This window comes from Chelonoidis abingdonii, chromosome 17, assembly GCF_003597395.2.
Source record: "Chelonoidis abingdonii isolate Lonesome George chromosome 17, CheloAbing_2.0, whole genome shotgun sequence".
Lineage (NCBI taxonomy): Eukaryota > Metazoa > Chordata > Testudines > Testudinidae > Chelonoidis > Chelonoidis abingdonii.
In genome coordinates this window covers 23,323,378-23,341,011 of record NC_133785.1, presented here as the reverse complement: position 1 = coordinate 23,341,011, position 17,634 = coordinate 23,323,378, and the positions used below count along the sequence as shown (strand labels likewise).

At 39.1% G+C, this 17,634-nt stretch overlaps 1 protein-coding gene across 10 annotated transcripts in view; it reads right to left on the bottom strand.

Annotated features, from left to right (window-relative positions):
- Window positions 1-17,634, bottom strand: part of RAD18 (RAD18 E3 ubiquitin protein ligase) — a 155,271-nt gene that overhangs the window by 60,682 nt on the left and 76,955 nt on the right. For 8 of the 10 annotated variants that reach the window (XM_032784211.2, XM_032784214.2, XM_032784212.2 and 5 more), the window contains exons 10-11: window positions 14,757-14,891; window positions 10,792-10,954 (exon numbers count right to left, since the gene is read on the bottom strand). In XM_032784211.2, the coding sequence (XP_032640102.1) occupies window positions 10,792-10,954; window positions 14,757-14,891 (298 nt within the window). Of the gene's footprint in view, window positions 1-3,125; window positions 3,185-10,791; window positions 10,955-13,417; window positions 13,510-14,756; window positions 14,892-17,634 lie in introns of those variants that run through there. The other 2 variants (XM_032784221.2, XM_075073105.1) reach the window with 2 other exon arrangements.

Below are 17,634 nucleotides of genomic sequence, written 5' to 3'. Positions count from 1 at the left end.
TTGGAGGGAAGAAGGGAAAGGTAATTTTCCTCTTTGTGTTAGATTCACATAGCTTGAATCTGCATTGCCTCTGGGTGAGGGGGAGAAGGGGGAGAGAAACCTGATCTCTCTGTGTTGTGTTTCAAGGAGTTAAAGCATGGTAATCTCCTGGTGTACCCAGGCAGGAAAGATCTGGGAGGAGGTAAAGAGGGAGAAGGGAAATGGTTTATTTCCCTTTGTTGTGAAACTCAAGGAATCTGGGTCTTGGGGGTCCCCAGGGAAGGTTCTGGGGAGACCAGAGTTTATCAGGTACTCAGAATCCTGACTGGTGGCAGCATATCAGATCTAAGCTGGTAATTAAACTTAGAGGATTTCATACTAGTACCTCATTTTTTGGACTCTAAGGTTCAGATTTGGGAAAGAATACTATGACAGCCCCCACCCCCGCACCCCAACCCCCAATTTTGTGAGCATTCATGGCCTGCCATACAATTATCATACCCAGATGTGGCCCTCAGGCTGAAATGTTTGCCCGCCCCTGGGCTAGACCATCCCTAGCCTGGACGCAACCGAGCAGGAGGAGTGTCCATACTCTTCCCCCGCACAGCTGGATAAGGGCTGAATGTATTGCTGTTCTAGATGTAGAGAAGAGAGTAATCCAAAGTTCCTCATTGCTACCAGGTAGTCAGGGCAAACCACAAGTGTGGGGAGTATGCCTCACCCTGAAAAGGGAGCAAGAGAGGAACAGCGACAATTCCTTATTGATGCTCCTCCTGGGGTGACACTGCTAGGTGCTAACTCATAATCAGGCTTGAGTCTAAATTTCAAATGAGCCCCCATTTACTTAAGGTCCACCACTGTAAGGAGCAAGCAAAAGGCAGCAAAGCAAATTGAGAAACTGCTCCAGACACTGACCTAAGAAAGATTGGCACAAAAAGCAGTCTCCTAAGGTGCAAGAACTCTGTAGGTTCAGGCCTAAAACCAAGGGTAGGCTGAAAACACAGCTGCAGCATTAGACTCCTCAAGGGGCAAAAAGAACAGACAGGCTTGGGTTTAGTACTAGTATTTCTGTTTTAGATTATCTCACAGAGTGACTGAGAGGCAGAGCAAGGGCGAAGGGAGCCCAAGTGAGATAGCTGCTTTTTGCATCTTTGGCTGCGATATTTTCCTAACAGTCTCCACTTGCTAAGTCAGGGGAGATGCGAGGGAGGGAGTTGTTTTAAAATAACCAAAATTTATGATGTGTGTTTTCTTGCAAGGGAAAGTGGTGGTCTGTACAATCTTTGTGGCTCTCTCAGAAAAACGTATTTGGTAGCTTTTTTAAAAAGTGCAGTTTGGAGAGAGGAATGCACTGCTGGCAATGGGCAGTTGCCTTGCACGTATCTGCAGTCATTTATGCACTTCATTTAAACCTTTTTTGTCAGCATCAGTCTTGCTCCACCTCTGCTGAAAAGACAAAGAAATTACAATGTGTCGTACTCAAGGGCACTCCAGACACTGTCTAGTTGCCTGAATTTGTGTGTATTGCTTTAACATACAACTTGGCCAAATTTTTTAAGATCGTTTTGAACCACTGCAATACCCGATTGTTAAGGTTCATGATTTTAAGTAGCACAATAACCTGAATTAAAAAACAAACAAGAACTATCCCCAAAGCAGGAAAGATGAGGAAAAGCAGAAAAGATTTCTGAAAAAAAAAACCAGTTCTTTGGAAACTCTAATTACTCTGAGACAACTCAACATGGAGCTGGATCAAAGAGTAAATCACTGACAACTACTAAACATTTATTTTTATAAAGGTCCAGATAATTACAATGGATACCTCCTGCTGTTGACATCTGTGAGATTATGGGTACAGTTCAAGAATTTATGGATATTTTTCATTGTGTTTTTGCACTTAACAGAGTAAATTTAGTTCCCATAAAAGGGAGGGACAAAAACCACTCTCCTTGGCTAGGCATAATGCACCCATATACTCCACCAGATTGGGACTGTAAAGTACATTTAGATTATTAGTAACAGCAACACTAATATCATTTACAAGACTTTCTTACAGCAAGTACTGAAGTTCGTACATTTAAAACTTCAAATATACAACTTCAAATGTGCTGAGCAGCTCTGCAGAAGAACTTCAGAAAAACTGAGGAATCATCTCTTACACCTCACATATTCCAGAAGGGACCATCTGAAACAAGAAATCACCACATACCCCCACCCACAGGAAACTGCTTTTACCAAACAAACAAGGACATTCCACCAGTGAAGTAGATCGCATCACGGAATGGGCTACCCAAATACCCCAAGGAAACCTGCTTCAATACAGAAAAAAGCCTTCTGACTGCACTACCCTAGTTGTTACCTACAACCCCAGGCTAGAACCCATTCGGTGTATCATTAAACAACTACAACCCATACTCAACAGGGACCACACCGCAAAAGAAATATTTTCAGAACCTCCTCTTCTGGCCTTCAAACAACACACCTCAGCCTCACTACGCTCATCATCAGAAGCAAACTCCCCACACACCAGGGCCCAACAACTCAACGCAGCACCAGACCCTGCCAGAAAAACAAATGCAAAACCTGCTAACATATGTCCACTGTTACAATGACAAATACTCCTCACAACACATCTTTCAAGATACAGGGTCCTATACATGCCTATCACAACATGTGGCGTACCTCATCCAGTGCACTAAATGCCTCAACAACAACGTGCACGATACTAGCTCAGGGGTCGGCAACCTTTCAAAAGTGGTGTGCCGAATCTTCATTTATTCACTCTAATTTAAGGTTTCAGGTGCCAGTAATACATTTAACATTTTTAGAAGGTCTCTTTCTATAAGTCTATAATATATAACTCTATTGTTGTATATAAATTAAATAAGGTTCTTAAAATGTTTAAGAAGCTTCATTTAAAATTAAATTAAAATGCAGAGCAGCCCCGACTGGTGGCCATGACCCAGCCAGTGTGAGTGTCGCTGAAAATCAGCTTGCATGCCGCCTTCGGCATGCATGCCATAGGTTGGCTACCCCTGTACTAGACCATCATTATACTTTCGAATAACCTTACACAAAAAAAGTATAAACACACCATACCACCTGTGGGAAAACACTTTTCACAAAACGATTACTCCATATCTGACCTCTCATTCCTTGTCCTCAAAGGAAATCTGCAAAACACCGCAAAGGATGAGCCTGGAAGCTGCAAATTCATAACTTTATTAGACACTAAAAATCAAGGTCTTAATAAAGACACTCTATTTATGGTTTATTACAACAATCTGTAACCTCCTAATGTCCCTTTTTTTGTCCTGTGATTGCAGGGGTGTTAATGTGCAACTTAACCTTAGAATATGTTGACTACTTACACTAAACAATTTGTTCCATCTTTAGTGTAACGCTTAGAATACATTTCCCAGAGCTGAAGAAGTTGGTCCAATAAAAGGATTACCTCACTCACTCTGCCTGTCTATTTAAAACTTAATGCAGAAAGAGGAATACAGAAAATGGTTTGGCAGGAGAGAAAACAAAGGAGGTCTTGAAATATCAGATACTCACAAAAACAACGAGGAGTCCGGTGACACCTTAAAGAATAAGGGATTTATTTGGGCATAAGCTTTTGTGGGTAAAAAACCCACATCCATGCATCCGACGAAGTGGGTGTTCATCCACGAAAGCTCATGCTCCAATATATCTGTTAGTCTATAAGATGCCACAGGACTCTGTTACACTTTGTCAGATACTCTTTGTTGTTTTTGTGGATACAGACTAACACAGCTACCCTCTGATACTTGACATCAAGTACTCATTTCTATGCCAATTTAAATTTAATACACTTTTCCTATCAACCCTGTAAAGTTTGGGAAATGCTTAATGTTTGAGGAACGAACAAACAAACAAACAAACAAACAAACGGACAAAGCAATTTTGCAAAGCACTTTCTGAAAAGAGTGAAAAGTCAAAACAACGTAGACAACACTCCTGTTTAAATACTTACGCTGAAATGCTTGTACAGTATATTTTATTTTTGAATACATTTTGTCTATTATAAAAAACAGCACAATAAAAGTAGATTAAATTTGTCTTTGCTACACAGTGACTTTAACAGAAGGTACCACTCTATAAATAGACCATGTTAACAAATCTGTCTGTAAATGGATTTACATACAGTAGCTAGTGCATTTTTTTTTTTAAAAAAAAGTTGTCTGTAATTGGGCAGTCTCGTTATTAAAAATACTGTTGACCGTACAAGTATAGTAAAGCAATTAAACACATGCACAGTTTACATTAAACTATTTTCAACATTAATATACACAGAAAGTGGGATTAAACAAACTTTCATGGCAGCCATTTAAACTGGTGAGTTTTCTCTATTTTGATTATCTTCAACCATTGTTACTATATGTGGAATGTAATATACTCCAAAGAGGTTTTGGTTTTGAAATAGCTATTTATCTGCAAATCATCTCTATGATCTTAGAAGGCATGAAAAGATCCAACAAGGATAATTATCAGAACGGACAATAGGAAATAATAAGAACTGATCAACTAAATGAGATTAAAAATGACAGTAATCAACATTATTCTGATTTTTAATAGGTCTATGTTGTTTATATCTCCTCTATTAATCTGCAAATACTAAAATTTCTTGGATTAAGACACATCGCTTCATTTTTCCATTAACCTCTCAAGCTACACAAGCTAAAGCATAATTCCAGTTTGGATTTTTAAAAGTAAAAAAGTAAAATAAAATGTACTTTTCTTGACAAGAACATTTGAATACATGTAGGTTCAGTTATCCAAACAAAGGCAGGTCATTTGACTAAATTATTTCCCTAAACATAGGTTAACAGAAGTTCTAAGAGTGAACAGAAGACAGCACTTCATTTGAGAGGCAAGAATGATTGCAATCTATTCATTCCCAGCCATTTGTTTATAGAAAACTTGTTTGGTTTTTAAGTGTAGGCATAAAGAATTATCTTACAATTCTCCAGAGAAGGCTTCATACTTTACTCTGAGCTACAGTGATTTTACTAATCAGCAATACAAATCATACCTGCATAGATTATTGACAAAAACAGTTTTATATAAGCATCATTCTTAGGGATTAACAATCTTCTAAAGACAGTGAACGAAACATCTGTTCCTCAACTATTCTGCAAATTTACATTGAAAAAAGTTTTCAAGAATGCCAAATTCCTCCCCAACCCCCTCCAAATCTTTTAAATATTTCAGTCTCATGTGTTTTTATTTATAACGATTTTTACTGTGTCTCTCCACAAATCAAACCAACAAAAGTAGTGAAGATCACAAACAAAGCTTGAACGAAAGTGCTGACTACATATATGTATGTGAGGATAAAGGATACGGACTAAGATCATCTGCATATAGTTTATGCTAAACTAATTAAAAATATGAAAGATATGCTGTCATAGCTGGGCTGGCCCTTTAAGAGGTGTTGGTCTCAGCTCAGCCTGTGACAGCTCAGCTACCACCTCTCTTCCCTACAAGCTGATCAATGCAATCATTACACTCATCTGGGGAAGAGCAGAGTGAGTTCCATGAAAGGGCTGGGACCGCTCAGTTGAGGAGGGTATCTGCAGGAGGGAGCTTAACTCTGTGATTGACCCAGAAGGGGGCTCTTGTGGCAAGCCCTGGAAAAGACTAATCCCCAGAAAGACAGCCTGGAGATGACTAGACTGAGGGGAAAGGACTTCAGAGAAGAAGCCCTGCAGGGTCAGCACTCTGAGACAGCAGGGCAGACCAGGATGGGCAGAAGACCTTTTTGTTTCATGCTTTTTGGACTTCACTAGACGCTGCTACCTGACAGGTCCTCCCTGAGAGGACGCAGGTCTGTTGCAGAATTATTGTTGGGACTAAGTGAGAAACAGAGGCAGAGCCACTGCCACAGGGGTCACAAGAGGGTGCAGAGTGGGCATACTCCCCAAAATGCAAATAAAATTGTAAAGGCCTCTTCCAACAAATCGTGCAATACTTTGCCAGCTCAGATTTTTGTGCATGCCCACACGGTCAGATCAGCTACTCCATTCACATTTCAAGTACAGATGGCAATTTTACTGGATATTTGACAATGCCTGGCTACCTACATGCCAGTCTATCAACATGAGCTACTTTTAACAGTGCTTCATCTTATGGGCAGCCTCAATGACTAGAGAGGGACTACTTGTGGAGTAAGGTATTACTCAGCATGAGTAAGGGTGACAAACTGGACCCTGTGCAATTAGAGCAGATAGCAGAACAGACTTATAATTGAACTTATAATAATCACTACTTCAGTTTGGCAGGTGGGCCAACACTTTCTAAAACAGGGATGGGCAAACTATGGCCTGTGGGATTGCCACCCCTGTGGCACTCTAGACCACGCGCCACTCCCAGAAGCCAGCGGCTTCTGGTGGAGGGGGGTGGGCAGAGGGCTCCATGCGCTGCCCTTGCCTGTGGGTACCTCCCTCGAAGCTTCCATTGGCCAGGAACAGGGAACTGCGGCTAATGGGAGCTTCGGGGGAGGTTCCCACAGGCAAGGGCAGTGCACACAGCCCTCTGCCCCTCCTCCCCCAGGAACTGCAGGGACATGATGCGGGAGTGGCGCAGCACAGGGCCAGGGCAGCCTGCCCTTGCCCCAGTGCGTGCCACTGCCACCTCGGAGCCACTCCACGTCAGCGGTGCCAGGCCGAAACCCAAACCCCTCCTGCACCCCGCACCCCAACTCCCTGCCCTGAGCCCCCTGCCACACCCTGCACCGCAACCCCCTGCCCTGAGCCCCTTGCCGCACCCCCTTCCACACCCCAACCCCCTGCCCCAACCCTGCATGTAATTTCCCACCCAATGTGGCCCTCGGGCCAAAAAGTTTGCCCATCCTTGTTCTAAAAGGTTTAGGTACCTGATAAAGCTAGACCATATCATGGTCAGAATTAACCCAAAAAGCATACTGCATATAGAGGGTCTCCGGTATATGTCTCCCCCTTATCTGTCATTTCGCATGTCCATCAATCATCAATAGGGGAATGTGTTCCGTTTCCTGTCGGTCCCAATCCACATATCCGTCACTTCACCTTTTGTGTGGCTTTTCTTTGGGTGCTTCCTCCGGCGGCCAGGAGACTCTGGGACAGAGGTGGAGGAGTGGAGATGGGGCGCACTCAGAGGAGTGGGCAGAACTGGGTGGGAAGAGGCGGGGGGGGGGGCAAGAAGATGCAGGATGGGCCATTATTTCTGATGGGGAAAAATTTCCCGGTATCCACCGTTTCAGTATCCACCGCCCTTTTCAGGAACACAACCCTGACATACACCAAGGACCCACTGTAACAGTCCATTACACATGAACAAAAAACAAACACAACAAACTGTTGTCCAGCCCCACAGTTTTTGCTACTACACATTCTACAATTCCTTATTTTCAATATTTTCTTTAATTAAATAAAGTTAAAGAAGAACTGAAATTTAATTTTTGTTTGTTGTTTGCTGCTAAATTTTCAGTACTTTTAAGCAATGAACAAGAACAGCGCAGCGTGTTTCCAGTTAAGGTGTGAAAGCACATGTAAAATGTAAACAGGAAAGTAACTTCACTGAAGGCAAGATCCTAAAATTCCTACATGAAGTAAAGTCCACACTGACATAAACGGCTGCAGGAGAGGGCCCTAAGGCCTAGGGCATATCTTAACACCAAACTTGCAATAAAACAGAAATGTATAGTAAAGAAAATTAATGAGCATTACATGCTATTCCTGCCTCTCAAGAAAAGCCTTTTCATTCTAACAAGATTAAAATTCCAGATTTGCTGGGGATGTTAATGCCAAACAGTTAGCTTGAAATCAAGAAAATAAAATGAGTAAAACAGATGAGAATTAGGCACTATTTTTTCCATTCGTTAGTCTGATTTCCCTCCTATCTACTTTGTAGAATTAAAACAATAAGTCCTGGGGCAGTTATAGCAGTATTAATGTTCAGGGCAAGGGATCCTCCTTTGAGATGTGTGCTTGTAAAACCTGACCCTCAACATGAATTTCATAGAACTGAACCATCACCAACCCTTGTGAGCAGACCTCCAATTTGTAAACTATACACAAACTGAACCTATGGGGTTCATGCTGCCACACATTTACCCAAAACCCTTTGTCAGCTACAGCTCGGTGATGTCCCCCAGGGTTATACTGGGCTTCAGGTTTGAAGCACAAGGCTTCAGGAAAGAAGGAGACAAATGAAGCCAAAACAAATCACACACAAAAATGCCAGTAAAGCAGGGCTGACTCCAGCAGCGAAAGTGAGAGAGAAAGCTGGTAAGAGGAAAAACAGTGGAGCTGGATCATTTGTAGGTCATATAAGTAAGAGGTTGCCACTAGCAGATGGAATGGGAGGGACTACCCCTCAGCCAGTGCCAGTGGCAACAAAACCTCTGATGACTAGGAGAAGAAACAAAAGACAAATGATACAATTAAATATCACACTCATTATTTACCCAAAGCAAGGCTTTCGCTGAGAATGTAAAAAATATAAAAGAAAGAAAGGTCAAAGCTTGATCCTCCCTTAGGTATGCATCACTGTATAACTTACAAAATAGGCTACTGATCCTGTGCATACAAGTACAAAAGCTAAATTTAAAAGCTACGAGGCAATGTGCAACAGCTTATCCGAAGGCAAAAAAGAATCCTTTCAATTCATCTCAGTTGTCTTTAGTCAGCAAGTGGTGAGGGAAAGAAAGTATTCCCTTCACTGAGTTTGCATAATGTCAGATCCAGCTAAATTATTGTATAAATTGTTTTGCTAATAGGAAGTCAAAGATATAATTACAGTCATTGTCTCATATGTATTGCTGATAAAAAATTAAAGCAACATGTAACAGCATACTTAGCAAGATATGAAAATGACCCTTTTACTCTCACTAGCATCTCCAGATACACAAATTGTGAATACAAGGCTCCAGCATTCATGATTCATTTTAACAAAGCTCTGAAAACGCTTAATGGGTTTCTTTCAATAAAGTAATCAAGAAAAATAAGTTTAAAGCAACAGCTTCAAGATGCTCCTAGACCATATTAAGCTACAGGTATATAGGAATGTTCCTTATAATGTCAGAACTTCATAACTATCTGGGGGGAGCTTCAGAGAAGGCCACTTTATATAATTGTTTTAATTGCGCTTTTTTCATATAAAGATGTACTGAGACAGCCATACAGAGGTAATGAGCAATTTTTTTAAATTACTTTCATTCACAAGGAAAACCCACAATTCAGACGCTCTGTTCAGTGATTTACAGTTCATTCTTATTGTTCTAGAACATATCTATCAGGTGTGTTGGTCCCAGGACGTTAGAGAGACACAAGGAGACTGAGATAATATCTTATTAGACCAGCTTCTGTTGGTGAGAGAAACAAGCTTAAGCTTACTATAAAAATAGTAAATGAAACAATGAATTCACACTACTGTAGCTCTTTAGGGTAATACTGATCACTAATTTGTCTCCTGAATCACTGAGGTCTGAGTATCACTGCCCTAGAGTCTGTTCATATGGATCCCATCTGACTAGTCATTTAACAAATAGCACCATTTTTTTTAAAAATCACCTTTTATAGAAGGAACTCTATTTCCACCAATATTTCTTCCTCCTTTTCTGGGAAACATGTTCTGTTACTAGCATCTATCCCATATTCTTTTCCATCATTAAATTGCTTGTCATCCCTTGGAAAACCTACTTTGTTCATATCCCTGACTACATTGCTCCTTAAGTGACTGAATGTCTCATTGCCTAAAAGGGTAAGACAAACAATCTTACTTTTATTCTCCATATTTGTGTTGAGGGTTTTTGTTTTTAGTCACAATTCACGACATTCTGTAAACTTGCTAATTCTCCATTGTACCAGATATTTTATATCACTGGATTAGTTTTTTAAAAACCTCTGTTGTCCATACATAGTTGCTTTATTTCTAGATGGCAGTAATATGGGAAAGCAGCATGGTCTTGTGAGGGTTAGGAGCTGTGTGGCCTAATTCTCAGCTTCGATTGACTTCAAGAGAACTTGAGAGTGCATAGCACCTTTGAAAGCCATGCCAACTGAATTTTTTACCAATGTTTCCACAGACAACTTCTTGAGCAATCATGGGCAAGCCACTTAAAGAAACTATAAGGCTCAGAGTTTATCTGTAAAACAGATATGATATTTCCCTACTTAACAGAGGGAAAATTGTTTGCATGGTACTTTGAGAAACTCAGATAAAAGGTGAGATAAAAAGGTGCATTTAAAATGTCTGCTGTACATTAAAATTAAATTGCCAATATAACTATTTCCTTTGAAAGCATGTCTTCACTTACAAAAGCAACCTGGCCAGACAGTATATTGAACTTTATAAATGATTACTTAACAGACAACCCCAGATAGTTCTATAAGATCATGGAGACATCAAAAACTAAACTAGAAAGACACACAACTCTGACATAGGAATGGATGGCATATTAATTCTTAGACAGAAAACATCCTAAACAGGCACTCAACATCAAATAATGGAAAGGACTTGTCAGCAAAACTGGTTTCACATTAGCAAAGTAATTGTCAATAAAAATCGAGTTTCTTCTCAGAAACATATAACGATTTGAAAATGCACAAGTTTGTTACCTTACTTGTAATTAATTGATCCTCCAATTTAAAGATACAAAAAGGGACTTATTGCTAAGAAGCTGAAATAAAAACACAGGGAAAGGCAGTATTTTGCTGCTATCACAAGTCTTCCCATCTTTGTTGTCAGGGCTATCATGAGATACATAAGGAAGAAAAGATCAATATAAATCGGTATGCCACTAACCTCCTTGCTGATCCTGATGACTCTGAGAATGGAGGAGAAAAAGATTCTGAGCCCTCAGACAAATTGTAGGATTTGCTTGTGTCAGAATCAGGTATTTCGGCTTTAGGTAACTGATCTGTTACAAAGGTCTGGTCAGTGCATTGTTTTTTAATATTCTGTTCTCCTGGCAGAAATAATACAAGACAGAGATTAATACCTGGTAGATAGTTTAGTTTCCCTTTTATGTCTTTTTCTGTTTGTTATTCTCTAGCTTGGAAAAGCCTCCAAAAAATTTAAATCATATTTCAAATATATTTCCTCCCCTCCTTTGACTACCTGTGCAAGACTTCTATCACTGTTTCAATAAACTGCATAATTTTTCCTCACCATAGTAAACACTCACCATGAACCAGAGATAACAGCAACATTTGTCCAATATCTCTTTTAAGCGAGGGTAAGAGAAATTGCCAGGGCTGCGTATGTGCAGTTGTCTCCAATCACAGGAACTGACATTATATTTTAAAAATTAGCAAATACTCAAAATGTGGCAGCTTTGTTTCCTGGTGCCCAGTATAAATTCACTTTATATCATTACAGGCCACAGTTTTATAACTTGGAAGTTTGACAGCTCAAAGTAATAAGGTGGCTGTAAATAAAACTAAGCTGATGATTTGCCAATGCCCCTGGAAAGACCGAAAAAGTCAATATATTGACTTTTTGGGGTTTTTTTAAGTTAAGGAAGCGTGTCTAGGAAATACTATTCTAAAACCATTCTATTATTTTATATTTGACAAATGTTTTTATCAGTAGTTACCCCCAAGTGATTCCCTTTGTCATTCCAGAGGGACAGAGATATCAGTTATTCCCTAGAAAATATTATAAAGAAATTAAATAGTTTTTATACCTTGTCTACACTCATTTTCCAACGTAGTTATGCCCATATTAAAACTATGCTTAGAAACAATATTCAAAACCTACTAAGCATTAGTCCCTACTTTGATAATTTGCAGTAACAAGTGTCCTGCAAATACAGGAGATGTAAACCATGATCACTTAGAAGAAAAAATTTCAAGAATGACTGTCAACTATGACTTTGCCTAGCACTGCAGAACTGATCTTGACAAAATGCCAAATACTTTTGTAGCTACAGTGTGGATAAAGGCTTTGAGGCATTTCGTTTTAGGCAGTTTCCCTCGCCTTAAAATAAAATATCAAGAGGATTCATCTTGTTAGTTGCAAATGCACTGCAGAATTCAGTGAGTTAGATGGTCAGTTAGCATAAATCAGCATAACTCAATTGAAATTAATGGATTAAAAATGGAAAAGATCTATTAGGTCTGTATATAATCCCCCAAAAGGTGACATATCCAAAATTACAACTCTTTTTATACATGGCCTTAGTCAAAAACCAAATCAAACAAATATTTAAAGAATACAAAAATATTATGAAGACTAGAAATTTAAGACACAAAGCCGTTCAAGAGCAAGTGAGATAGTTTTGATCATCTTTCCTCAGATGCAGTAAGAGAACAATGATTCAAGCATAATCAAAAACATGGTAGGAATTTGGAAGATTTGCAAAGCTCATTAAATAGAACTTGCCCACTGACAGATATTGCATCCACATGCAGAATTTTTGGGGACCACTGTACTAACTTTATAAATACTATATGTATCATTGTAGGCATTATATTCTGCTCCATGTAAAGGGGGCAGAGAGGAAAGGGCACATTAACCACAGCTCCTCTACAAACTTTAGGGAGAAAGGGGTAATTACTGCAGTCTCTAGAACTATAAACAGCTTCAGAGAAGTACCATCCCCTCGAGTGGTTTTCAGAACCACACTGGTTCAGGTTAAGTTCGAGAGACGCAAGAGACAAAGAAAGAACCTGGGGTATAAAGTGTCAGCTAGAATTGACAAAGAGAGCTTGATTTTAATTCAATAATGGACATGACCATTTGTCTGGAGGGGACCACACTAAACCCTGCGGAAGGGCTGGAAGAACTGAAATCTGCTATGGTCTACGTAGAACTGATGGGGGACTTCTGGTATGTTTTGTGAGCGTTTAGACCTTTTGTTGTTTTTATATGATTTCTTTGTACGGTTCTGTGCTTAAATAAATGTACTCTGCCTGGAAAGAGCAGTTTGATTACTCATACTCAGTGGTGTACACTGGTCACAGCCCTTGGAGAGAAAGCAATGTGCAAGAACTGGATTCTTAGTCACAGTTACTGGGATAAACACAGCAAATTACAGAGAAGCTGTATCACTCACTCACCTGTGGCCATGAGGGAGAGGGACACAGGTCCCTGCCCAGACACAGGTGATAACTACAAACCTGAGAGGACATTCCTTGAGCAGACCACGGATAGGGTCAGAAGTGTAGTTAACGTGATATAGTGACAATCACTAAAAAGTAGAAGTCAATGGGAGTACTAAATGAAGAGCCAACAAAGCACATACCAATATGTATCCACTTTTGTGAAGAACTAGAAAAAAAAATGTACAACTCACATGAATGTTTCTATTCTCATTAGTAAATCTTTCACATAGGAGTTCACTAGTGCACTGTTCTTTTCTCTCTCACCTATTAAAATTTGCAGGTTGACACAGAGAAAATTATGTTTAATTGAAGACACTGAGAAACACTTTTTTGATTTTTTTTTTTTTTTTTTTTGAAGAGTTGCCAAGCAGACACAAGATTTATGGATGAAAGAACAGTCAGATGTAGCTAAGATCTGGCAGAAAAAAATAAACATTCATTGAAATTTAAAAGACTACGGAACGTTCTTAGCACATGAAGTATAATGAATATTTTGCACGTGTCTTTTGTGATCATTTGCACCAAGCAAAACTGAAGAACACCAAATGATGCAAACTTGCTGGGATAAGCATATGAGGCAATGATGCAACTACAATACAGCAGAATCCTCTGTGTTGTGGGTTGAAGATTTACTACACTAATGTAACTAAAAATGTGATGGGAGTATTTTTTTTTAAGTGGATATGAGCAAGCTTTAGGAAAAAAACTATGTATGACTTGTTTTAGTTTAGCTTGTCAATAAAGCCCACAATTGAAAAAATACAAATACATAGGCTGAATGAAAGATATATACAATCGTTATACATCATGATGAGACCCAGGTTTATAACAGAGCATAGCTAGAAATTAATATTTCAGAGTCTGGGATCCCTTCCTCTAATAAGATTTCAGAGGGAGAGGCAATATATAAAAAAAGAGATCATTTGTGGAACAAGTTGAAAAAGAAACTTTACCCCCAAGATTTCTAAAATTGTAATGGTTCAAATAAAGATTATTATTTACTGCATCAAGCTCTGTATGAAATGATAAGCATAATGTTCAGGTGTTAAAATGGTATTTCCATTTATTTTTATTCATGAAAGCTCTGTCAGAGGAGATAGGTCATGAGCCATTGACAGGCGAAAGCACCAATGCTGTTACCATGAGAAACGCAGGGATTTAAATGGCTGATAAAGTAAACTGCCAAGTTTCCTAAGGTAGCAGCCAACAACATGTATCCAACTTTGGTCAGTGGAACTATTTAGTTGAAATTCTGTAAGCTTCACATGTTTAAATTCCACAAGGCTTAGACTTAGAAGTACCCTCCTAGATCATCCCCAAAGCATGACCAAAGGTATACCCACATTGCCACAACAAACAATATCATAAAACAAATGAGATTGAACAATCTTATAGTGAGAGAACTAACAGGACCTATGGGTATTTTTTTGTCACTGCAGGTAGTAAAGATAGAATATCTATGCTGGATGTTGTTCCTACAGACTGAACTACTCACATGCTTAACCTTAAGCATGTAAATATTTACCTTGTTAAACCATGACCTACATGACCACTGGGTAGTTGACGCTGTTTAATTGGTGGCTTTGGGGTATGCGTGCATCATCATGTCTCAGGGAAACCCAAGACTTATTTTTATTTTCAGATGTATTAAACATTACTCACCTGTGTCCGTAGTCTGTTCTTCAGCAGTAGGTGCCTCTCTCTCTTGTAAGCTCTCGATTTTCCTTTTACCAGTTTTCCTCCATCGGTTATTTACCTGATCCACTAAAAGCTGAAATTCACTTTTATGTTTATTCCCTGAAAAACAAAATTACACTCCTCTATGAAAACGAAATTGCTCAGAGAACAGGCAGCACCATGAGTATGCCAGGGGAGAGTGAAAGGGACATGAACAGAAACACAAATGTATAATAATGAAAACATTTCTCTATTTAAAAAAGATCACCAACTGACTCACAGTTGCAACATTTTCAGTGTTCTATTTAAGGGCTCAATCATGAAAAGTGCTCACTGAAGTCAGTGGGAGTTTTGCCATTAATTCCAGAGGGACAAGGATGTCAGTATCTCTGTAGTTAATTTGTTGGGTTGTTTTTTGTTTTTTTTTAAATCAACTTGGTTAAAACCTCTGGAACCACATATCCTTCTGTATTCAAAAATAATTTCCACCAGTTATTCTGGTTACTTTAGACAGTTATTTTACATCATCAACTACTAGGGAAAGAATTATGTGAAAGATTTTTTATTTTTATTTTTTTTTGTTGGGATTTGGGGGTTCCCAGTGAGTCTGATGCTGGGTAGAAATCAGGGGACTTTGATCCAATGCGATTCAATTCAATTCAATAAAGCTTTATTCAACATGTGCACAAAGAGAGCCCCTGGTACAAAGAATCAGGCAGAGTCCCTCCAGCCAGGAGCCCCTCCCCTTGCTACTTTATAGCACATGGTGCTTATATAACAAGTTATATAACAACTTACATAATATGAACTTCTAACCAATCAGAGTTAAACAAATTCATATATGGTTTTGTTTATCACATGCTTATAGTGCTCCAGTCCACATGCTGAGCTCACACCCCTCCCCTTGGCCTTCTCCAGAATGTTCCTAGGTCAGTGAGCCACAGCATGCTTCCTTATGCATAAGCACCCTGTTAACCACATTTTATCTAAAATAAACACAACTATACCCTTCATTTTAAAACGTCAAAAATCTAAATAAGAGACTCAGGATTTTTCCCCAACTTTAAGAAAATGGAAAGTTGAGGATTTTTTGTTTTTTTTATTTTTTTTTATTATTATTATTTTAATGTTTACAAAAATGTTGTCCATAAAACAGTGTCACACATGCAAGGTAGATCAAGAGAACATGCAAAAAGAAATGTTACTAATCTGTTTGCATTTTGCTAAAATTCATTTTAAACTTTTTTTTAAAGCAAGATGTGCTATAAAACAAAAACATCTGTTTGTTCAAAAGCCAGGTTAAGTGTGCAAGTACATTGGAATTAAACAGTGTTTGTTTTTCCCTAATACCACCATCTGCCAATTTAAAAAAAATCTGCTAAATAATTTAGTTATTCTTGCCATAATATTAGAAAATGTTGTTGAAGAATTCTAGTTTCCTTGGGATTTGCTGGAGTACTGGTTGCTCATTAGGGTCGAGATGGCTCAGTGAGTTGATCAGTAAGGGGATAGCAAGCTTTTCACCTCGTCACTTGTCCTAATTCACAGTAGGACAATAGTTTATGAAAATAATCACAACTGATCTGTTCAGAGGAACTATGCAGAAGGTGCTAGAGATTTCAGTCCATTACATGGTGGAAAGCTATCTACATTCCAAACCACCACTGTGACATTGTGCTGTTTATATGGTTTTATAAAAATTTAATAAGTGAATATAATGTAACTGAGATATGTTTCATGCAAAAGGTCTTTTGTAAGGTATCATTAAAAAGCTTATAATCTACTGAGTGTGATCATCCTATTTGTATAAATGTACCACTCTTGTATCTGAAACTAGAAATATGAATTATAACTCTGAGGGCCTATTGTAATTATGTAAAGTGTGGACTATTAATGGTGGTTTGGAATCTTGATGACTCCCATTAACTAGGACCACTATCTGCAAATGGCTCTGTTTTGCCTATATGTCTTTCTGTATACATGTGTGCTGGCAAGTGGGTAATGAAGTCCTGCAGTGACATGTGATCATGTCACCTGAACTGGAATCCATCTTTAACCCAGTGTCTTTCCATTGAGAAGGAGGTGGTGAGAACTCAAAGAGGGACAAAAGGATTCCCACCTTACACAAGAGATATATAAAGGAGTGGAAAAGAACAAAAGGAGGGAAGAGCTATCATGAAGAATCCCCATGCTACCACCTAAGCTGGGACAAGAGCTGTACCAGGGGAAAGAATTGTGCCCAGGCCTGGAAGGTGTCCAGTCTGAGAAAAAATTTACTGAAACATCTCTGAGGGAGAGATTATCTGTATTCAGTTTGATTAGACATAGAGTTGCGTGTTTTATTTTATTTTGCTTGGTGACTTACTTTGTTCTGTCTGTTACTACTTGGAACCACTTAAATCCTACTTCCTGTATTTAATAAAATCACTTTTTACTTAATTGACCCAGAGTATGTATTAATACCTGGGGGAGCAAACAGCCGTGCATATCTCCATCCGTGTTATGGAGGGAGAACAATTTATACGTTTACCCTGCATAAGCTTTATACAGGGTAAAATGAATTTATTTGGGGTTAGACCCCAATTGGGAGTTGGGCATCTGAGTGCTAAAGACAAGCACACTTCTGTGAACTGTTTTCAGGTAAACCTGTAGCTTTGGGGCAGGTAATTCAGACTCTGGGTCTGTGTTGAAACAGACAGAAGTGTCTGGCTCAGCAAAAAGGGTGCTGGAGTCTTGAGCTGGCAGGGAAAACAGAAGCAGAGATAGTTTTGGCACATCAGTTGGCAGCTCCCAGGAGGGTTTCTGTGATCCAACCCGTCTCAACCACCATGGCTGGCACTACCCGAGAGAGTAAAGAATGGTC